This window comes from Terrapene carolina, unplaced genomic scaffold, assembly GCF_002925995.2.
Source record: "Terrapene carolina triunguis isolate 2854851 unplaced genomic scaffold, T_m_triunguis-2.0 Scaffold247, whole genome shotgun sequence".
Classification (NCBI taxonomy): Eukaryota; Metazoa; Chordata; order Testudines; family Emydidae; genus Terrapene; species Terrapene triunguis.
Genome location: NW_020664598.1, coordinates 8699371 through 8722669, shown reverse-complemented (window position 1 = coordinate 8722669; position 23299 = coordinate 8699371). Strand labels below are relative to the sequence as shown.

The window sequence follows — 23299 nt, the reverse complement described above, 5'->3', positions numbered from 1 at the left end:
CATTTGGAGACTGAATATTCCTATGCATTTTCCTTGGGAGGGACTAGCTATCGATGCTTGGTAACGGCATTCAGCTGCTCTCTGAAGTGAGTAACCTATTTTTCTTTCTCCAGAGAGATGCAGTCATATTATGTCTTTGTGAGCTCATGGATGACAAAAATGGAATCTATCTTGTCTAAGGAACAGCGGATGGATAAGTTTGCTGAAGACCTTTCTAACAGATGTAATGTCTTTATACAGGTGGGTTATTTCTTACTATGCTGCTAGTTTAATTATATGTAGTGTAGTTGTGCTGCTTTTTGCATTAAGAACTGGGTGATTAGAAGGAAGCTAGTGAGTACTGAAAACGAATCATAGAAGTTACGTGGTTGTTTCGGCATTCCCTTGCAAATGCAGGGTTTGTCCGTGCAATATGTTCTCAAATGTGTTGTCCAGTCTAGTTCTTAATAGAACTAGAATGGTATAGAATAGAATGGTAGAAATGGGGCTTTCCGGGAAGTGAAAAAAGTAATAATATGTCTGACTGAATCTTCATGGGCTGAAGCTGGAATCTTTCCAATGAAGCTTCAGTGATTTCCCAAGGTCGTTCCCATTTCCCATTCAAGTAGTCTTTCTCAAGAATAATGTCAATGCTGAGATGCTTACATTGGGGCGGGGATGGCAGTCTAATTTAGTTGTATTTATCATATTCTTATTTCTGGCAACAAGTTCCAGGCTATTGCCTAATTGTGTTGCACTCAACGACAGTGCTTTGGGATAATCTCTTTAGCATCTGATGCAGTTAATTTTCTCTTCTGGTAAGAGTGCATAGTTTTGCTGTATGTGTACATGATTCCTGCATTTATTTCTTGCACATTTTGTATGCAGCTTCCTGACAAAACGTTGATTGAAAATAAATGCAAGTTTAATAGAGAATGTACAATAGACACACAACATTAGTGTCTTCCCCATTCATTTGTAGCAGCTCTGTCCTCACTTCTGCCTTTGTTGATGGATACTGCTAGTTCCAGGCTTCGGTATCAACTGAATTTTTTCCTTCTGAGCTCATAGTATACATGAAAAGTGTTTTTTTTTTTTTTTATACTTAAACTCTCCTTAAAATGAGAATAAATAAAGAATTAAGGATCTGAAGATATCCCAATGGGAGGATCTATTCTTCTCATTTTGAGTAATTACTTTTAATATGCTGTGATACTTTTCTCTATACCAAATTGAAAGTTTCACCTTTAACTTGCTATATTTCTCCAAGTTTTTGCTGTATTCCATTTGAAAGTTGTATTTTGAATACTTGGATGCTGTTCTGGACTTTCTGGATGTAGCCTAAATTGATTGAAAGAGTTTGGCACATTTTAATGTCTATGTTAGTGATATTCTTTGTTTTTTTTTCAGTTTTCCCTTCCTTTGTTTTTTATTATGAAATTTGGATTTTTAAAGAAGTTGTAGAGGTTTACAATGACTTCATATCTTACTGATTTCACTTATCTCTTGGGGACTTTGCAACTGTTTTTGCTCATCCTAGTCCAATTTCTCCATCTTGATGCCTCTCTTGGTTGGGTTTAGTGTGACCAGATAGTAAGTGTGAAAAATCGGTACACCTTTTTTGTGGGTGGGGGTGGCAGGGCCGTATAGTTGTGTATATAAGACAAAGCCTCTGGTATCGGGACATCTGGTGACCCTAGTTGGGTTACAGTGAACTCGAACTGTGGTTAGTCTATCTGAATGGTTGGTTGATTGGCTTGTGATTTAATTGTATTGATTGTTTCTAAAGCTATAGTTAGCTGATTTAATGACTTGCAGATTCCTTTGCAGCTTCATAATTACAAACTAACTGACAGATATTCACTTCCAGTTTCACGTGACTATACAAGTTATGCTCTGGAGGGCTAGTGAAAAGGCAGGAATTTATGTTCTGTATGGTAATAAAAAAAATAGAGAATATTTACTTGTCTGAAATTACTGTGGAGTTTCTTTTTTTTCCCCCAATTTGTTTCTAGGGTTTTCTTTATGCTTACAGCCTTAGCACCATCATTAAAACCACAATGAATCTCTACATGTCAATGCAAAAACCTATGACCAAAACCTCAGTGAAAGCATTATGCAGACTTGTGGAACTTCTCAAGGTAGGTTATAGGATTGGCATTATGATTTCATTTAAGCATCATCATACAGCTGCTGTGAGACACCACATGCAAAGAACGGAGTGATAGAATGTGTCAAAGTGACTTCTAAAAGTTTGGATGGGATGGAGGAGAGAAAGGGAAAGTATATTTATGTAATTTCTAAACACCTCCACAGTTTGCTTTTTATCTCAATCCTCTTTTTTTGCAGGGAAAGATGTTAACTGTTTTGAAGAGTATCTTTCTAAAGTTGAGCTGAAATAGAGAAAACATATAGGGCTAAGATTTTTAAAGAGAAATGGTTACCTCTAGTTAGAGTCTGAAAACCATATATGGACACCTTAATAAGTGGCCTGATTTTTTGCAAAAGTTTTGGGTGTTCAGCATTTCCAGTTAATATAAAATACAAGGGTGGTGAAGGGAAATCCTATATTGCCAGGTGGACAGTGTGGTTAGTATAGAAAGAAATTACTTAGATTGTCACTTTATAATTAATATGAACCACTGTGTTTTGGAACTGATGCAGGCAATAGAACATACATTTTACAGAAGAAGTATGGTTGTGGCAGATTCTGTGACACACATAACTCAGCATCTCCAGCATCAGGCTCTTAACTCTATTTCTATAGCCAAGGTATGTAATCCAAGTTTCAAGGTATGGAATCCTATGTCACCCTCAATCATTTTATTTAATCTCTCATTCCAAATCAAAATTATTCGCCTGATTTGAAACTGTCTGTGGTCTCGCTCCACCCTGTCTATTACGATTTCTATTGCTGCTATTATTATTATTATAGCATTTAAGAACCCCAATCAAGAATCGGGGCCCCATTGTTCTAGGCACTGTACTGACATGAACAAAGATGATAATCCTGTTATATCGCTCCTCTTTCTTCCACCAGTGGCACACACTCTCTCTACATTCTTCTATTCACTTGCTCCTCTTATCTTGGCCTTGTTCTGATCTTTTCCTGTGACTAGGGCTATCAAGCGATTAAAAAAATTAATCGCGATTAATCGCGCTGTTAAACAATAATAGATTGCCATTTATTTAAATATTTTTGGATGTTTCCTACATTTTCAAATATATTGATTTCAATTACAACACAGAATACAAAGTGTACAGTGCTCACTTCTTATTTATTTTTTATTACAAGTATTTGCACTGTAAAAAAACCAAAAAAATAGTATTTTTCAATTCACCTAATACAAATACTGTAGTACAATCTCTTTATCATGAAAGTTGAACTTACAAATGTAGAATTATGTACAAAAAATAACTGCATTCAAAAATAAAACAATGTAGAACTTTAGAGCCTGCAAGTCCACGCAGTCCTACTTCTTGTTCAGAGGAGATAATGCTGCCCGCTTTTTGTAGGCTCTGAAGCTTTACATTGTTTTGTTTTTGAATGCAGTTATGTAACAACAACAACAAAAAATCTACATTTGTAAGTTGCATTTTCACGGCAGATTGCACTACAGTACTTATATGAGGTGAATTGAAAAAATACTATTTATTTTTTGCCATTTGTACAGTGCAAATATTTGTAATAAAAATATGTACACTTTGATTTCAATTACAACACAGAATACAGTATATATGAAAATGTAGAAAAACATCCAAAATATTTAATAAATTTCAATTGGTATTCTGTTGTTTAACTGTATGATTAAAATTGCAATTACTCGCGATTAATTTTTCTAATTGCAATTTTTTTTAGTTAATCACATGGTGCTGTTTGTTCATTTAGCCTACCTGTTCTTTGTTACTTTATTACTTTACTGTTACTTTATTAAACTGATTTGTGATGGTATGTATAAGCATGCACACTGTTACAGTTTTAGGGCTTCACATATACAGTACTTTCAATGATTACTATATAATGTTAAACTTCTTTGAAAGGAAAGTGTAGGACAAATTTAATGCTTATGGAAGTGCCAGTTGCCTGATATCAAATGTACACAGGTGCTGTGCACGCTTCCCCAGAAGTGGGACCAATGCACCTCACTTGGAACACTTGCTGTCCTTGGATTTCTGAATTACGTTATGTGGGCAAAGGGAAAAATGGGATTTCAGCTTAGCTCTCCTGATGTGAAATGCTAGTATATATGTTCTCTTGCAGCTGAACTCCAATTTGCATGATGTAAATGGTACTATTGGATTTTCCATTTCTCCTGTGTGTGCGCATAATTCTGCTCAGTGTTAAATACATTACATATTTAAACAGTAGATGTGCATATTATTCAGATTCTTACTTAATATATGTAACAGAAACTTAGCTATAATCTAGCACATCTCCTCTATCACATTTTGAGTATAAATAAAATGTTTGTTTTAGTTTAATAAACAGATCTAACACATTTCAAGGGTATCACTGTTGAACAGAGAACCAGCAAACCTGTCTGAAACAATAAAGCTGCTATGAAAATTACACATGCTTTAAAAATGGGCAATACCCATATGATCAGATAATTGTTCTATAGTTTTTTTACAGCTTTAAATAAATTCCAAGCTTAAAAAATAGCAATATGATCCAAGCGCATTAAAAGATTTGTATGTCAAACAGCTACCAGGAGATTACCCCCCCCCTTGTATGAATAGATTGATGTTTAATTCCTTTTTTAAAAGGTAAACAAAAGGCTCACATCAGTAAACAACAGCATAAAGTCACTTACTGCAGGCCCTCTGTGGTACTTGCTAATCTGTTAATGTGCTGTTCCAAATGAATGCAGCATTAGGGTGTACGTAGTGTATTCCGCAGCACAGTAGTTGTTTTGCTGCATGTACCTGGAGCATCTGACATCACTGAAGGGGAAGAGTTTCAAGCTGAGCATATATCCTTATAATCAGAGAAGGAAGTCTCTCCTATGGCACCAAATCTTTCAGGGAGTCGTACCTCTTTTTTGAATCAAATCCATACTCCTAAATATGAGCCTAGCTTCCTAACCAGTCACTGATCACGTTCCCACTGAAGTCCATTGCAAAAAATTCCACATACTGCAGTGGGAGCAGAATTGGGAGCTCACTTTGGCAGTTGGTCCTTGCTATGTTTTTCCACTTATACAATGTCATAGAAAAGTGCAGGTTGACTTGGGGACCTTCTTCACATGTGCACTTATAGATTTGTGGTTATTCAGCCCATAAAGTTGGGCACTGCTGGATTTCTTCCTAGTGAAAGAAAGCGCTCCTACAGGAACACTAGGGATGGTGTATATAACAGAAGTGATGTGTTCATGCAAAGCTATGTGCAGGCTTGCACAATGCCTGTTTACGTATACCTGTCTTATGCCAGTGCTGAGTTATGTATATTTACCAGCATTTACAATAGAGAATCCAATTAAATTTGGGGGAGGAAGTAATCTGGATTCACTTAGCTTGGTTCAAAAAGCCTAATTTATAGAATATTACTGGAAATGGTGTGACAAGTGCCCAGATTTTCAAATAAAAGAATAGGCTGCTGCTTTTGGTCTCTGATAACTTTTCCATGAATATAAACTGTGAGCTGCTATTTTTGTTTCTCCCATCAAGAAAAGAGTAATTTCTGACAAAAAATACAGTGAGCAGCGCCTGGATGTGCTCTCTGCTCTGGTATTGGCTGAGAATACCCTCAACGGGCCAAGTACAAAACAGAGGCGCCTTATTGTTTCCCTTGCACTGAGTGTGGGCACACAGATGGTAAGTGCAACTATTGCTCAAACCCTCACTACTGTGTGTTACCTTGTTAGCTGTAATAAACAGCTTTTTCACTCAACTGTTGTGACAACTTTAAAAGTAATTGTTATTTTCCAATTAAACAATAAATGACTCTGCCCATTTTCCTCGGCTGTTTTTTTTTTCTTAACAGAAAACATTTAAAGATGAAGAGCTGCTTCCCCTCCAAGTAGTTATGAAGAAACTGGACTTAATCAGTGAACTTAAGGAGCGGTAAGCAGCACAAAAGGATGGGGGGAGGGGAGAAAGCAGTGTCGGCTCGTGTGTTGAGCTTTCGTGATGCAGTTTATGAAATCTTGCAGGATGTTCTGTGTTCTACACTTAGCTACATATAATTGATTGTTTTCATGTACATTGAAGACCAGGGTTGGCCAGCATGTGGGCCACAGAATTCTATAATGACGTCTGTGGCTTCCCTAATCTTTAATAAGGAGGAGTAGCTTGCAGAAATGCAGGTCTTGTTGACTGGTGCACCCTGCTTTTTGTTTGATCTGACATGGACCATCACTTTTGGAACCTATAACCTCCTTGGTTTTTATACCTCCATATTAAAGATTAGGCTTCCTGCAGTATGTTGCATTTTACATAAACACCTCCCTCCTAAACTGCTATAAATTGTAACTGGCTGTGAAATGTTTAGCAATGATTTTGTGCAAACACTGCTATACGCAGATTTTATTCATAGAACCTTGATGGTCTGTGGACCTACACATATACTTTGGACATGTCATGTAAACGCCAGTAATGTAAATGAATTTGTACCATGACACTGTACCTTCTTAATGCTTTATAAATTGTCAGCATTTTCAAGTTCAGTATCTACTACTAGCATCAGTGAGGAAGATGCTTGTCTGCATGTGGCTCAGTATTCTGGCACTGTTGAACAGTGCCGGCTCCAGGCACCAACGAAGGAAGCAGTTGTTTGGGGCGGCCAACGGAAAGGGGCGGCACGTCCAGGTCTTCGGCGGTGGGCCCCTCAGTTCCTCTCTTCCTCTTTGAGCTGCCGCCAAATTGCCGCTGAAGAGGAAGAGAGGGAGCGAAGGACCCGCTGCCGAATTGCCACTGAAGAATGAAGCGGTGCGATTGAGCTGCCGCCGAAGTGCTTTATCTTTTTTTTATTTTATTTTTTATTTTTTTTCGCTTCGCTGCTTGGGGCTGCAAAAAAGCTGGAGCCGGCCCTGCTGGTGTACATCATCTGATCAGAGACAAGAGTAATTCCTTTACTATAATGTTGCTGTAGGAAGCATAAAGATATCATTACAGAGGTTAGGTATGGTATACCCTGAAACAGCATTTCAGTAGCTTGATATGGTGCTTACAGATATGATAGTGAAAATGGGCATCCATTTATCAAAGAGCTTACATTTTCTTTTGAAGGCCAGTGGAAAAATAATAAATACCATGTACATGTGTCTTGAGCATTAGTGCTATGAAATAACCTGTGGCGTAGATGATCGTAAAAAACAAAAAAGGGGGCAGTGCTGCAAAAATATGGTCTTGCTGACGTGCAGTTCACCATCCTTTACATGTTCTTTTGCGCTGCTTCGGGTTTTGTTTAATAACGAATATCTTGCATTTTAGCGTCCGAACACAGTGTGATTGTAGCTTCTTGTACTGGCATCGAGCAGTCTTCCCAATTTATTTAGATGATGTGTATGAAAACGCAGTTGATGCATCTAGATTGCAGGTAAATACGAAATACCCCTAATTGTTCAGTTACAGTGGCTTGTTGAACTGGGGAGGCGGGGGAAGAAAACCCTTAAAATTGTAAAACAGTTAAAAATCACAAGTCCAGTGTTACAAATAACTGAGGCTGAGATTTTTAAGAGCATTAAAGGGGTTAGATAGACTTATCTTCCCTTTAAAATTAATGAAAGGCATGTCTGATAAACTGCTCTGAAAATCTCAACCAGTACTTTAAATAGTAGGCATCACTTACAATGGTTTGTCTGTCTCTCCTTACCCTGCCCCTCAGTCATTTCATTTCTTAAATTAAGGTCTTTGGCAGATTTAAAACAAAAAATGGAAAAATCTTAGTAATCTTTTGATTCAGTGTGCATCTATTTTTATATTTAGGTATTTATAAGGTACTTATTACCTGGGTTCCAAAGGATTGCCATAGGGGCCATACTGGAGTTTTATCCCCTCCTTGTGCAATATTGCATAACTAGATAATTGCATTATAACTTTTTTTTAAAACTGACTCAGAAGCATCCAATACTGGCTTTTACCAGGGATGAACCACTGGTCCAGGATGTTAAACTTGATGAATCACTTGTCTGATCCACTATGACGAATTTATGTTTAATCACTATTTTAAGTAATGGACTTGCAAAAGGCTAGAACTGAATACTTGTTAGTTAATCTAATGATTGGGGGGGCGGGGACGATAACAGATAGTCAATTCAAATTGGCTTACAGTACTTAACATTCTTTCCTTCATTGTTTTAAGATAACTGAATCCATCAGTCTTCCAGTCAGGGCCGGCTCCAGGCATCAGCTGAGCAAGCTGGTGCTTGGGGTGGCAGATTGTTGGAGGCGGCATTCTGCCCAATCCTAGGGCGGCACGGCAGCTTTTTTTTTTTTTTTTTTTTTTGGGTTCTTGTTCCACTCCGGCTGCCCTGTAGGGGGCGGCGGCTCGGAGAACCAGAGCGCCCTGCAGGGCAGTCCTCTTCCTTCCCTCCCCGCCAACTGGAGCGGAGCCCTCCCGGGAGGGGCCGCATAGCAGCGCCCCTGCTGTAGCCCTGGCCACCCCCTTCTCTCTCTCTCCCGCCCCCCACCAGCCCCCCTGTACCCGCGCCCCGGCCGCGCCCCCGGCTTTTTTTTTTTTTTTTTTTTGCTTGGGGCGGCCAAAAAGCCAGAGCCGGCCCTGCTTCCAGTCACACAGATTATTTTTAAAAAGCTTAAAGCTACAGTATGTTAGGTTTTACATTATTGTAGTGACTAGTCATATGAAATAAAATCAACTAGAAAGTGATCCTTGTTCTTTGGATTTGAGATTTTAAACTGTTTAAATTGGGCAGATTTTAGCCTTCACATGCTAAATATTTTGAGATGTTTGTTGACATGTTTGTCTTATGGTTTGCATATTAGTTTCTTTCTGGTTTTTTAGTACATGTTTAGTGCATTACGGGACTGTGTTCCTGCTATGATGCATTCAAGACACTTGGAGTCCTGTGAGGTACTTCTGGAGTGCTATGACAAAGAAATCATGGAAGTTTTAAATGAGGTAATTGTACAAGTTCGGGGTTTACTGTGAGTGGGGTCTAATGGTCACAGTTTATTTGGCTTGTGTATTAAAGTCAGCTTTTATATAAAACCTATATAGAAGTCTTTGAGACTGCTGTGAAGTATGGTGATAAATGAGAAAATGAACATTTTCTCAATCTCATGTTCTTACATGGCCTTGTTACCATAGTATCTGAGTACCTCAATCTTTAATATATCAATCCTCACAGTATCCCTGTGAGTTAGAGAAGGGCTATTACCCCCATTTTACAGATGCTGACCCACAGAGAGACTAAATAACTTGCTCAGGGTCACACAGGAAGAGCAGGGAATTGAACCCAGATCTCCCAAGTCCTTAGCTAGTGATTTAACCACTGGACCACTCTTTCTCTCTGTCCAGTTCCACAACAAATGTAATCTATTCTGGGATTCTAGAGAAATCTCAGACAAAATAATATATTGAAGGTTTTGCTAAACTGTACGAAGTCTAATTGGAAATGAACCACACCTTTCTTAGTAAATCACATCTGTTGTAGACTCATTATATAAACCAGAGGTTCTCAACCTAGGATTGCAAATAGGCACTGGTGGCTTGCAACCTCCCTGTCCATCACATATTGTTGGTCCCATCTGAGCTGTTGTAACAAACATGGTTTGAATTTGGTTGAAGCCAAATGGGTTTTTAAATTAGTTTGAATGGTTACAGTAATGGGGGTGTGTGTTTGCATGGAATGGATGGGCCTCTGCTTAAATCTAGGTAGGAACCACACTGGTGTAAAAAATTGTAGAAACCTCACTTGGCCACAAAAACATTCTAAATCCTCCTGATTAGTCAATGTAAATGGGTGTCCTAGAACTGACACTGTTCATTTAGAAGTTGGGCATCTCATATTATCTCTAATAACAGGTAGTTATCCATGTAGTTTCTGACTCAGTTTGACTACTAGGGCATCAACATGGCCTCTTTTGCTAGTGCTAGTTCCAGTCCCTGGAACTCTCTGAAATTTTCAAACAAGGACTTTCTGCTGCAGGTTCACCTATTTCTAAGGTGTAGTCACAGTCACTAGAGTCATTAGCCTTCTTGCTCTGTAGGCAAATTTCATCTCTCTTAAAATAGGATTTTGAATGGACTCTTAGCATCATTTTTGTCACTCCCTTGAATAGCACTTGCTGGACAAATTGTGTAAAGAAATAGAAAAGGATCTACGTCTTTCTGTGCACACACACTTAAAGCTTGATGACAGAAATCCTTACAGAGTTGGGATGAAGGATCTGGCCCACTTTTTCTCTCTGAACCCAATTCGATTTTTCAATCGGTTCATTGACATCAAAGGTAGGTTGCATTTAATACACTTTTTTTCCCCTCAACTCTTCTCCGCATCTCTTTAGTTTTTCTGATAATCCTTCTGGTATTCCTTTATTTTCTTTTTGCTTAACTATTTCCTTTATGGATTTCTGTGATCTCAGTTGCACCCTAATAATAGCTTAGATATACAAAAGTGGCGTTGCAAGCGTAATCCATAGTTGTTAATGTTGTGGCTCTTTACCCACCTCTAGTGGCTAGCTTATATAGAGAGGTTTAGGAGTTTGTTGCCTCTGAGCTAGTGGGCTTGGTCCTTCAGCTCAAGTTAGTAAAGGCTCATGGCTTTTAGATGCAGAGGTCCTGGGTTCAGTCCCCACAGATGACCCCACTAGGGCTATTGTTACAGTCTTTTCTTCGAGTGAACCCAGTTTTAAGTGCCAGTGCAAGAATTTATGGATTTTCCTTTTTTGTTTCTTTGTTATTCCCCAGCAATTTAAGAGCTGCAGTTAATAGTTTAATGCATACTTTATTATTCTTGATTTTACAGTTTATGTAACACACTACCTAGACAAGACCTTCTACAACCTAACAACTGTAGCTCTTCATGACTGGGCCACATACAGTGAAATGAGGAATTTAGCAACTCAGCGCTATGGCTTAATTATGACAGAAGCACATCTTCCCAGTCAGACTTTAGAACAGGTGAGGTATATGTGTGGGTATTGTATGTGCCACTTTATTCTGGAAGTCCTAGATAATTATTAAAGGCATTAACAAAGTACAGAAACTGAGGAACCCAAAATTAGAGGCCATTTTCTAAAATTTTTGCCTAGACGATTTACCCAAGACTAACAAGTCTGTAGCATAACCAAGGTAAAACTCCTGATTCCTAGACCCATACGTCTTCATTTTGAGCAGTGAAACGGTGTAATTAACAGTAAATGATTTTTTTTAAAAAAGTAGCTATTAATTTGTGAACCTTGAATATGGAGGCTTTTACATTTTTATTTGGAAGCTGAGAAAATGGTCCAATTTTTCCCTTTTTGCTTTGCACTTATTAGATATGACTAAAGAACCTTGACAATCAAAAATGTTAAAAGATACAAGCAAAAAACCTGAATTTTAATGTGACACTGACTATAAAATTCAAAACAAAACAAACAAACAAACCATAAAATAAATCTAGGCCCTGAAGTAGCCCAGAACAAATTGCAAAGATATTTTCACAAAATTGAAAGGAAAAGTGATGATTTTCATACATAACTAATTACTTTGCTTCCAAAAAGACTTTCAAGTAATTAATTTGCACAATTAGCAGTTACTTTGAATACATTTGAATGACTCCCAGGAGGCTGTTCTAATCCATTAAGGATTTTTGCCATATTGTTTCAGGGTCTGGATGTTTTGGAAATCATGAGAAATATTCATGTTTTTGTATCTCGCTACCTCTACAATCTCAATAATCAGGTGAGGTGTATTCTGTACTCCTATGGGTAGTTCATATCTGATTTTTATAAGCTTTGGTTTTGATATGGGGTATATGATGACCTTTTCTTTGCAGATCTTCATTGAGAGAACTAGTAATAATAAGCATTTGAACACTATCAATATCCGGCACATTGCTAATTCAATTCGAACTCACGGCACAGGAATCATGAACACAACAGTAAGTATCTTCTGGACTGTTTCTTTTTAATATGTACAGAACAGCGTCGGAACTCCAGCATTTCCTGACCTTTGAGTTTTTAACTGTGCAATTTTTAATATTGCACGAACATAGCTTTTTGTATTAAATATAACAAAGTAGTCCTCAAATACCAAGCAGTCAACATCAAAAGTCTCTTATGAGTTATATTACTGGTAGTTACTCTATAAAGTCAGATCTTTGTGCAAATGCCACAGCTGACAAGATGTTTAGAAATGTCCTGGAAGACCTCTGAATTGCCCTAAAGATGAAAATAAATGTTATCAAACAGAGGTATTATGTTTACAACACTTTAATTTCTAAATAATGGCCCTTATAATTAAAGTGCCATATATCGCTACTTGTTAAAGTTTGGTAGGATGGGGGTTTTATAGCATTTCATTTAAGCAGATCAGGAGAAATGTGATGCTGATGTCTACTAAGTCAACTTAGACTGCCATTTTAGAATTTGGGAAATGCAAGGTCATTTTTAAAGTGGCTTCTATGAAATATGTATTTCACTTTACTTTGGCTAAGATTTGTCATTGAGTTTTACTATTTCCTTCTTTCTTTAAATCTAGAGGCTGTTCTATGGTATGGGTTATTAGAGAGCTTAGGATTTCTAAATAGAATGAATGTAATGATCTTTGGCATAAGGACAGCAGTCTGGTAAAAATGAACACCATCCTATACACTGTAAATAACAGTACTGTGTTTATTGAGCCTAGTAAAGCTTTGCAGATGTTTGTTACAACTGAAATTTAATCTGTTTACATGTTGCATATTCATAGTAATTGAAGTAATTAAAAAACCTGGTGTGGTGCCAAAGCTTGACTGGAAAATCCAACTAACCCAAAAATGATCAAATTTTGGACTGCCACTCAATTTCTCACTCTCTTTACCCCTCTCTGTCTTTCTGTCCCATTCTTCCTACCAAGCCAGCACAACATAAGAACTTGATGAGCACTATGCACTGAAGGACAAGCACTTTCTCTAAGGCACCATGTACAAAATGAAAATGTTTAGAAATGAGGGTTCTTACTCTTTGTGGCAATGCAGGAAAGTGCTTGCTTTTACAAGCATGATGCTAATAATATGTTCCTCTCGTATTGGAGTTGGTTGTCTCAGAGATATCAGCGACTGATAGTTATCTTGCACGTCACAGTACTTCCTGGCCAGGCAGACGCCTCCTGCTTTATTCGCTTTTGCCTGTTGTCTAGATCGGGGTGGGCAAACTATGGCCCGCGGGCTGGATCCGGCCCCTCAGGGCTTTGGATCTGGCTCACGGGACTGCCACCCGTGGTGCCGCGGGCCCTGCGCCACTCTCAGAAGCGGCCGGCACCACTTCCCTGCGGGTCCCGGGTGGGGGTGGGGCAGAGGGCTCTGTGTGTTGCCCTTGCCTCCAGGCACTGCCCCCCCCCCCCTGCAGCTCCCATTGGCCGGGAACGGGGAACCGCGACCAATGGGAGCTTCAGGGGAGGTACCTGGAGGCGCGGCAAGGGCAGCGCACGCGGAGCCCTCCGCCACCCCTCCTCCAGGGGCTGCAGCGCTTCCTGGAGTGGCATGGGGCCGGGGACAGGGCAGGCATGCAGGGAGCCTGCCCTGGCCCCAGTGCGCACTGCTACCACCCCGGCGCCGCTTTAGGTAAGCGGTGCCGGGCCGGAGCCCAAACCCCGCCTGCACCCCGCCTCCAAACTTCCTGCCCTAAGCCCCCTGCCTGCACCTTGCACCCCAACTCCCAGCCCTGAGCCCCCTCGTAGCCTCACACCCCTCCTGCACCCCAACCCTGTGCCAGAGCCCTCTCCCGCACCCCTCCTGCACCCCATCCCCCTTCCCTGAGCCCCCTCATACACCCTGCACCCCTCCTCTGCCCCAATCCCTTGCCCTGAGCCCCTTCCTGCACACCGCACCCCCTCCCAGACCCCAACCCCCTGCCCCGGCCCTGCATACAATTTCCCCACCCAGATGTGGCCCTCGGCCCAAAAAAGTTTGCCCACCCACGGTCTAGATTGTCCACGCAGACCAGGGAATGAACTGTAACTTGGGGGGGGAAAAGAAGGGGGCAGTTAATTCCAAGGGACAATATTTTAGAAAATTTTGAGCAAGTGAAAAGAAGGTGGGAAGGTTATAATGAAACTTTGCATGTAATCTTAGCTATAGAATTTACTACAATGAAAGCAGACATTCAATGAGCTTCACTGTTGCCCCACTGTTATGAATCCTGGTCATGAGCCACCTGAGGCATGTTTCCCATACGCTAAAAAGAGGGACAGCAACTGGATACTCCAGAACTAGTTCCTATACTAGTCGTGAGCTTTAAAAGATCAGCCTATATTCCATGTTCCCTTTGCCCCCTTATTGGCCTTTCTAAAGGAAATTAAACCTTCCAACAAAAGATTTACCTTTCTTTAGGAAGAAAGTTGCTCAGGTTGAGTCTCTTTGAGATCCACAAAATGGGGCAGGCTGTGTTGAACTGTCCACCTACAAAAAATATGTCATAATATGGAATAAAAGCTTCAAGAAGCTACTGAATGATAGTCACTAGATAATCATGTTAATTTGAAAGGGTTTTTCTAATTCTGAATTTTTAATTTTACTGCAGGTTAATTTCACTTACCAGTTTCTGAGGAAAAAGTTCTATATCTTTAGCCAGTTCATGTATGATGAACATATCAAATCCAGACTGATCAAAGATATCCGATTCTTCAGGGAAGTCAAGGATCAAAATGATCATAAGGTACACTACCTTGGATAAACAATAACTTGATTAAAAACTGTGCTGCCTTTGCACTGAAAAGCTGATATGCACTGAACTACAAATGTCACTTTTTAAATAAAAGGAAAATTATATGTTTATAGACAAGTGGCACCTTCCGGTCTATCAAAATACAGTGTTGCAGTGTATACAAATTCCTGCATTGAGACTGGCTTATCTGATTCTAATTGCTTACTGAACACTAGATGGTACTCATCAGCAGGCACAACATGGCACTCCTTTGTATTATAGGATGGGGTACGCTTATTCTCTTGTTAACCTGATAATGATGCTTGGTGCAGATCTAGTCTAGTGTTGTTCTAAACCTCCAGTCCAAATCAAGTTTACCAAAGTTAAAATAAATATTCCTGTCTATTTTGTAATAGAGGTCACTGTTGACACTAATGCACAAACTTGGTATACGAGTACAGTAGCTATCCCTTTCTCAAGGCCTTGTGCCTAATTCTCATCTCCCACCATTGCACGTCTAATTCGGAAAAATTTGAGGCTTAATGTTTGGAATAAAAATGTACTGGAATGTTCTTTGTATGTAGTTTGCTCTTATAAGAAGAGTGCTGTCTTGTTTATATATAGCAGTAACAGATCTCATCTTTGCAATTTGCACACCTGACCTGGTCAAATGACACTTTCACAAACTACTATTCACAGACAGGGTTACACTTTCAAAGATTGAACAAGGAATGTGTGTGAATGTTTGTGGGGGGGTGGTGGAAGGTAAAATGGTGTTTGACATGAAAAGTCAAGTAGATTCTTCAAAGATCAATATTCTTACAAACTGCAAAAATTGTTTCTCTAGTATCCCTTTGAGAGAGCAGAGAAGTTCAACCGGGGCATCAGAAAACTTGGAATAACGCCTGATGGACAAAGTTACCTTGACCAATTCAGGCAGCTCATAAGTCAGATAGGTATGCATCACTGTATCTAAAAATATGGTACAAACATTTTAATGGCAGAGGTCTTTGTAATCCTATAACTACACTACTTATTTTACCTTTTTTTTAAGGTTGAAGCCCAAATTCAAGCCTGATATAAACAGGTGCACTTCCATTGAAGTAATTGGAGTTTTACCTAATTACACAAAAATAGGTCCTAAATGTTTTAATATAAGATGTATCTAGAGCTTGTATGAATGTTTTTGTTTTTTTTAATTTGCTTTGGGTTCAATTTTTATTTGTTTGACTGAGGCAACATTCATCCAGGTTGAGTATCTTTCCCACTAAATGAGAAGTACAGTTCTGTTAAACTCAGATACTTCAAAAGGTGTTTTGAATCAAATACAAATGTGTGCATATATTATAATAGTTAAATTTGATTTACTAGTTGTAGTAATACTTTTGGCACACTGATGCCACCAATGGTGTAGGGATCTAAAGCCTGATCTTACAAACATTTCCTGTATCTTACTGGACCTTAGTTAAGGAGTTTAAAATGTAGTGCGTGTGAACATAATCTCCTTAGATGAAGCCAGTCATGGCTCATGTTTTGTTCCTCTAGTTGGACTTTGTGCCATTAAACTCTAAAGTATCTGCATTTTTTCTCCATGTAATTAGCTTCAGAATATTTCTCTTGTAAAACCATTCTGGCTACCCCAAGGCATCAGAATTTCAGAGTTAACAGGGATTTTGAAATGTGTACATGTAAATATCTAACTTAGGTATGTTCCTGTTTTTCTTGTTTTTAAAGGCAATGCAATGGGCTATGTGCGAATGATAAGATCTGGTGGACTTCACTGCTGTAGTAGTGCAATTAGGTACCTACATGAATATATTTCATGCTGCTACTAATATTTTATATCCCTGTGCTACCCAATTCATACTGAGATTCCCTTAAGGACACTGTATAAGGATACAAAGGAATTGTATCTCTTGTCCTGCAAACTAGTTCAGAATCCCTTACATTGCAAAACCATAACCTTTTGTATAGTATAGCACATTACATAGGTGAGCTCTTAAAGACCAAAATGATTATTTATCATTGCATATAGTGCCATAGTGTACATAACATTTTACAGAGAGAACAGGACACAGTTTGTACCCTCCAAAGTTTACAAGCTAGGTGTTGTACCATATGGTATATGGCAGAAAAAGAGATGGCGTCAGGTGAGGGGAGTGGGTGGTTTATGGGCAGTATTATGAGGCTGGATGTTTTCTCAAGGTGTTCATCATGGTTTCCTCTTGTTTGTTAGCTATGATTTTATTTGGATGGTGTGGAAGTATGGGTCATGGTTGAAAGATGCTTTTGGAGGAGTGGGAGCTTGTGTAGCATATGAGATTGGGGAGGACACTGCAGGCATAGCAGGGCAGCATGGGACTGAGCGCAGAGATTCTTGTGGAAGAAAGATAGGAAGGGAATAAGGCTGGTAATGGAATTAACAGACCCTGGGTGAGAAAGAGATAGAAGATGTACGCAGAGCAGTGTCAGAGCCTTGAAGGCAAGGGTGGTTCATTGTGTAATTTATTTATAATTTAAGTTAATTGATGCATCAGTGAGTAAACCACAGTTAAATGTAAACCTAACACACAATAATTGTGTAGGTTTGTTCCTGACCTTGAAGATATTGTTAATTTTGAGGAACTAGTGAAAGAAGAAGGACTCTCAGAAGAGACACAAAAAGCAGCAAGGTAACCCGACATTGTGTTTTGAGATGTGGGGAGGCAAGCGTCTTTGTTTTTAAACTTGTGTTCTGTGTCTTTCTTATTTAAAAAATTCATATGCTTTACAAAAGATAAAATGAAATTAATGTCTTTTAATTTGTTTAATCAGGCACTATTGCTTTAAAGATGCTAAACTGAAAATGACATTTGTACCAATTGGATCCATTTGGAACTCAGCTGCTCTGTAAAATTATCATTTGGTGAGGAAAGTTCTAGCCTGTAAATGTCTTAAGTTTTAGAAATCTCCTTTCTGGTTACAGAGAGACTTTAAAAACAAACCCGCTTCACTAATCCTATTCTAAGGCCTGTTCAGATATCATTGAGGACTCTCGGGAAAGCACCACCTGGCCACCTTGGCTTGTGTAGTGGAAGGAATGGAGGAAAATGAGCATTTTCCATTTGGAACACACTGGTGAAATGTGTAGGAGGAAACCATTGCTTTCAACTGTATTGGGCTCTTCTCAAAAGCATTCTCTCATACAGAGAATAGCAATAGCTGGTGGTGGCCTATCTGAACCACATTTGCTAAAATGTGTTCTGAACACTGATGTATTTTAAGTGATTCAAGCTTAGATTTCTGTTTTTCTCTCCTTGTTTAGAGGCATCAGAGTGTGACCAGCAATGGGTACAGGGAATATCTCAATTGGCAAAACTTTCTGATAGTCATCTTTCAAAGCCTGTCTTAAAACTGAACCTTAAACTGCCCTTTTGGGGCTATGGATGGGAAACAAGCAAATCTTCTGCTTTATAGCCTTTACCTGCTGCTAAAATAAGCCCCTTCTTGTTCTAAGTCTATGGATATAACTGTATTCTGCTCACCTATTAGCTGGCTATAGATCCAGTTAACAAAACATGAGTTTTCTTTATCATTTCTGCTGTGAGCAAATACTAGATTTGTTGTCACTTCATCCAGGCGGAAATTCTGAGTTAAACAGAGCGGTGTTTTGAGGAGGTCGAGGAAAGTTTTACCATGTTGCCATAGAGTTCCACAACCTTTAGTGCAGTCACACTTGCTATACAGGTCTGGCTTAATTCCTTGCTATATGCTTTCTGATTTGAGATGTAAACTAATAAAACTTTGCACTCGTTTTCTCACTACTTCTTTGTCATTGAAGGGAGCTCTCTTTGCTTAGAGTGAATCTCCAGAAAATGTATTCTCATAATTCTGAACTTTTTAAGAGTGGATATGTATAATTTTCTGTTATCCAGCTTCTTTCTGCATTCACCAGTAATGGTTAATACCCCACACTTATAGAATTTGGAGGCAGTCCAGTGTTGCTGCTGGAGGCTCCAGGACTAAGCCTAGCCCTTCAGCTCATGCCTCTAGATTTTCTGTCTCCAGCAATGGAACAAGTTGGTGGTTCGGTTTCCTCTTACCTTCTTTCTTTGTTCATGCAGCAGCAATTTATCTTCCTTCTCTTCCTCTTCTTCCCCCGGATTGAGTATTTGACAGTGAGATGGTTTCAACCACCGAGCTCCACCAATGAAGCACCCTCCTCTCCAGGACACCTCTGCCCCATTCAGGCATGGCAGAGCTATCCTGAAAACAGCAGACTAAATCTAAGCCGTGTTTTCCATGCGAGGCACCATTTACAGGCTCTTCAGAGGGCAAATTATGTCCTGCCTGTTCTCTGTCAGGGCATGGGGCTCAGACCGGACCGGTATGTCAGGTCCCCCCATCCCAAGAGCTGCAACTCTAATGCAGAGTCTAAGGATGAGGAGGATGCTATCCAGCCAGCTTGGGGTAAGTCCTCCAACAGACGGGAGGGAAGGAGAGGAACAACCTGCCCCCTCTTCCCCCCCGCCCCCCCAAATGATCCCAAAGTCCCATCCTCCAGATACTGAAATGGGTCCTCTGCTCCCTGGGGAAAGAAGTGGGGCTCCTACACCATTCCCCTTCCTTCCACTAGGAATTGGGGCAATTTCCTGGTACTCAGGGGTAGGTCTAGCAAACCCTGAGATTCTGGAATCCCAAAAATCAAAAGCTAGCATCACCTTTTGCAAGGCAGCAATTAGTATTACTGAGCAAGTGGGGTGAAAATCTGGGGTCAAACCTCCTCTCCTTTGACTTCACCACCCTGCTCCCTCGAGGGAGTGTTTGCTGGTGCTTTTCTCCTACACAGAGTCTCTCAGTGTTCTATATCAAGCTCACTGCCCCTTTCCCACCCGACAGCATGTCTGGCCCTGCAGAAAAACCTATCGTTCCCAGGAAGCCCTCCCTCAGATTGCTGCATAGTGGAAATTTCAGTCCAAGGACCCTCACTCACAGCCAGGGAAAGGGGTGCAGATTTCAGGCAGCAGCAGAATGGGAATTGTGCCTGCTTATCATAGTAATAAAACCTTGCTCTGCCGGGGAAAGGGGTTTTCTCTCTCCCTCTCTTGCTCCCTGTCCCCCTCCGCTGGCTGGCTGCTCATTAAAGTGTAAGGAGTACTTCAGGCAGCCTGTGACCAGAACAGAGGCTTCTGAGGATTCTGCTCCCCATGAAGTTGCACCATCATGGGATTACAGAGGGGTAAGTGAGAAATTCCTTCCCATGTTCAAAATGATCCTGTTACTGAGTAAAGTCCTGAGTGGTACGAGGCTGCTCCGACAGTACTTACTTGGGAGCTAGCCAGCCTTGGGGAGCAGGCAGGCAACCTTTCATGCGGACATCTAAAAAGTGACTTCTACAATCGAAGTACTTGTACTAGCACCCCTCATTGGTTGAGTGGTCCTCAGACCAGGATACGTAGCATGCTATCTTCCACCTGTAAACTGCCAGGGGAAGTACCACACATGCACTACCGAAAAACAAACAAAACCAAAATTAAAAAAAACCCAACCAAACAAAACAAATCTGCAGGACTTTTCCAGGCCAGGATGCCAGTGGCTTGCAAGGTACTCTAAATATCGTCCCTTTCAAGCATTATGAAATAGATTATTTTCTGTAGATGTCTCCTTTGAGGCCATCATAAGATCCAAATGAGGACAGACTACTGATTTGAAACCAAATATTAAGCTAAAATTTTGTTCTAACCCTTAGCCATCCCTTTGGAAGTTTGTGGCATACATGGACATTCCTAGCACTCTAAAGATATATCTCAAGCATATGGAGTACAAAAGCCAAGGGTACCCTGTTCAGCTCACTCTATCCAAAATGCCAAGGCTCTAGGGCCTCAAAGTTGCTGCAGGCAAGATGTTAGAATTCTGCACCAGTTGGCATGCTAGGAATCTGGGAAACTATTCACAGAAGTCTCTAGGAGTATTGGGGAAAATGTGTGTGACGGGTTGAATCACAGAAACCCCCTTGGGAGCTGCCAACTGATGTGCCAAGACTACTTCTGCCGCTGCTTTCCCAGCCAGCTCGGGACCCCAGCACTCTGTCTTGTTGAGCCAGACATGCCAGTCTGCTCCAACACAGACCCAGGGTCTGAATTACTTGCCCCAAAGCTGCAGACTTGACTGAAAGCAGTTAACAGAAGTGTTCTTATCTTTAACACTCAGATGCCCAACTCCCAATGGGGTCTAAAACCCAAATAAATCCGTTTTACCCTGTATAAAGCTTATACAAGGTAAACTCATAATTTGTTTGCCCTCTATAACACTGATAAAGAGAGATGCACAGCTGTTTCCCCCCCCCCCCCTCGGGTATTAATACATACTCTGGGTTAATAAGTAAAAAGTGATTTTATGAAATATAGAAAGTAGGATTTAAGTGGTTCCAAGTAGTAACAGACAGAACAAAGTGAATTACCAAGCAAAATAAAATAAAACATGCAAGTCTCTGTCTAATACAATATACAATATGATGGGGGCTAATTTAGCTACAACAAGTCAGGAAAAAGATCTTGGAGTCATCGTGGATAGTTCTCTGAAGATGTCCGCGCAGTGTGCAGAGGCGGTCAAAAAAGCAAACAGGATGTTAGGAATCATTAAAAAGGGGATAGAGAATAAGACAGAGAATATATTATTGCCCTTATATAAATCGATGGTACGCCCACATCTCGAATACTGCGTACAGATGTGGTCTCCTCATCTAAAAAAAGATATACTGGCACTAGAAAAGGTTTCAGAAAAGGGCAACTAAAATGATTAGGGGTTTGGAACGGGTCCCATATGAGGAGAGATTAAAGAGGCTAGGACTCTTCAGCTTGGAAAAGAGGAGACTAAGGGGGGATATGATAGAGGTATATAAAATCATGAGTGATGTGGAGAAAGTGGATAAGGAAAAGTTATTTACTTATTCCCATAATACAAGAACTCGGGGTCACCAAATGAAATTAATAGGCAGCAGGTTTAAAACAAATACAAGGAAGTTCTTCACGCAGCGCACAGTCAACTTGTGGAACTCCTTACCTGAGGAGGTTGTGAAGGCTAGGACTATAACAGCATTTAAAAGAGAACTGGATAAATTCATGGTGGTTAAGTCCATTAATGGCTATTAGCCAGGATGGGTAAGGAATGGTGTCCCTAGCCTCTGTTTGTTTGTCAGAGGATGGAGATGGATGGCAGGAGAGAGATCACTTGATCATTGCCTGTTGGTCCACTCCCTCTGGGGCACCTGGCATTGGCCACTGCCGGTAGACAGGATACTGGGCTAGATAGACCTTTGGTCTGACCCGGTACGGCCGTTCTTATGTTCTTAATTGTCCTGGTTAGTGGGAGTCATCAAGATTCCAAACCACCATTAATGGCCCACACTTTGCATAATTACAATAGGCCCTCAGAGTTATATTTCATATTTCTAGTTTCAGATACAAGAGTGGTACATTTATACAAATAGGATGAACACACTCAGTAGATCATAAGCTTTGTAATGATACCTTACAAGACACCTTTTGCATGAAGCAGTTACATTAGCATATTTTCATAAAATCATATAGAGTGCAACGTCACAATGTGTATGAGCCTCATCCGAAGAGTTGCAAAGTAAATTTCCATTCATCTGCAGAGGCGAGCCTTTGGTAGGAGGGTGTTCTGGGTTGGTTTCTACCTAATTCCTTGCCTTATATGTGGGGAAACCTTTCCCTTCCTGACTTTTATTCTAATGTAGTAATAATAATAATAAACTCTGCATATCCCCCCCTCCCCTCCACTTCTAAGATTCACTGCTGGCTACTTCCCGTTAGTGATGAATTAGGAGAGAAGTTGTGCAACAGAATGAGAAATTTCTTGCCTAATAATTTTCTTTCTGTTAGCAGTTTCTCTCTTCATTCAGCCACCCTGGCAATCTGATAAATTACCAAAATACAAAATGGAATTTTTCTCTTAAGGGAGATTTAGACATATAATTGTTTTAGGTTGTTTAATACATTATACCCAGTTGTCTTAATACTAATAATCAGTTGCTGGAGTGTTTCTACAACTGTAGAACAGCTCTTCTGGTTGCCTGGACTGAAGGGCTGGGTTTACTCCTGGAGCCTCCAGCAACAAACATTGGACTGCCTCCAAATCCCATAGGTGGGGTACTAACTATTAGTGATGAATGAGGAGAAGAACTGTGCCACAGAAAATGATCAGATAAGAAATTTTCTCATTCTTTGCAGGCAGTTGGATTCTGTCCTCACTGATCTCACACGTAATTCTGCAGAAGGGACAGAGTACTTCAAAATGCTTGTCGACGTGTTTGCTCCCGAATTCCGCAGTCCAAAGAACATGCACTTGCGCAACTTTTACATTATTGTTCCCCCACTGGTTAGTATTTTTGCCACTTTTATTGATGTGAATTTTTTTTTATTTATGATGCATAACATTAAACCACAAGTATATGTGTAGTAGGCTATTCAAGCCAACTTAAGGACCAACTCCCAACAGTGCACAGATGGGACCTCTGGAAGAGTAACTT

The 23299-nt window shown here is 40.1% G+C and overlaps 1 protein-coding gene across 2 annotated transcripts in view; it reads left to right on the top strand.

Moving 5' to 3' along the window:
* Window positions 1-23299, top strand: part of WASHC4 (WASH complex subunit 4) — a 59059-nt gene that overhangs the window by 26823 nt on the left and 8937 nt on the right. For both annotated transcript variants that reach the window (XM_024200079.2, XM_024200080.1), the window contains exons 14-29: window positions 114-240; window positions 1995-2120; window positions 2644-2751; window positions 5647-5793; window positions 5963-6042; window positions 7411-7516; window positions 8942-9058; window positions 10222-10390; window positions 10908-11062; window positions 11753-11827; window positions 11922-12026; window positions 14647-14781; window positions 15617-15725; window positions 16504-16570; window positions 17355-17441; window positions 23001-23148. In XM_024200079.2, the coding sequence (XP_024055847.1) occupies window positions 114-240; window positions 1995-2120; window positions 2644-2751; window positions 5647-5793; window positions 5963-6042; window positions 7411-7516; window positions 8942-9058; window positions 10222-10390; window positions 10908-11062; window positions 11753-11827; window positions 11922-12026; window positions 14647-14781; window positions 15617-15725; window positions 16504-16570; window positions 17355-17441; window positions 23001-23148 (1861 nt within the window). The remainder of the gene's footprint in view (window positions 1-113; window positions 241-1994; window positions 2121-2643; window positions 2752-5646; window positions 5794-5962; window positions 6043-7410; window positions 7517-8941; window positions 9059-10221; window positions 10391-10907; window positions 11063-11752; window positions 11828-11921; window positions 12027-14646; window positions 14782-15616; window positions 15726-16503; window positions 16571-17354; window positions 17442-23000; window positions 23149-23299) is intronic.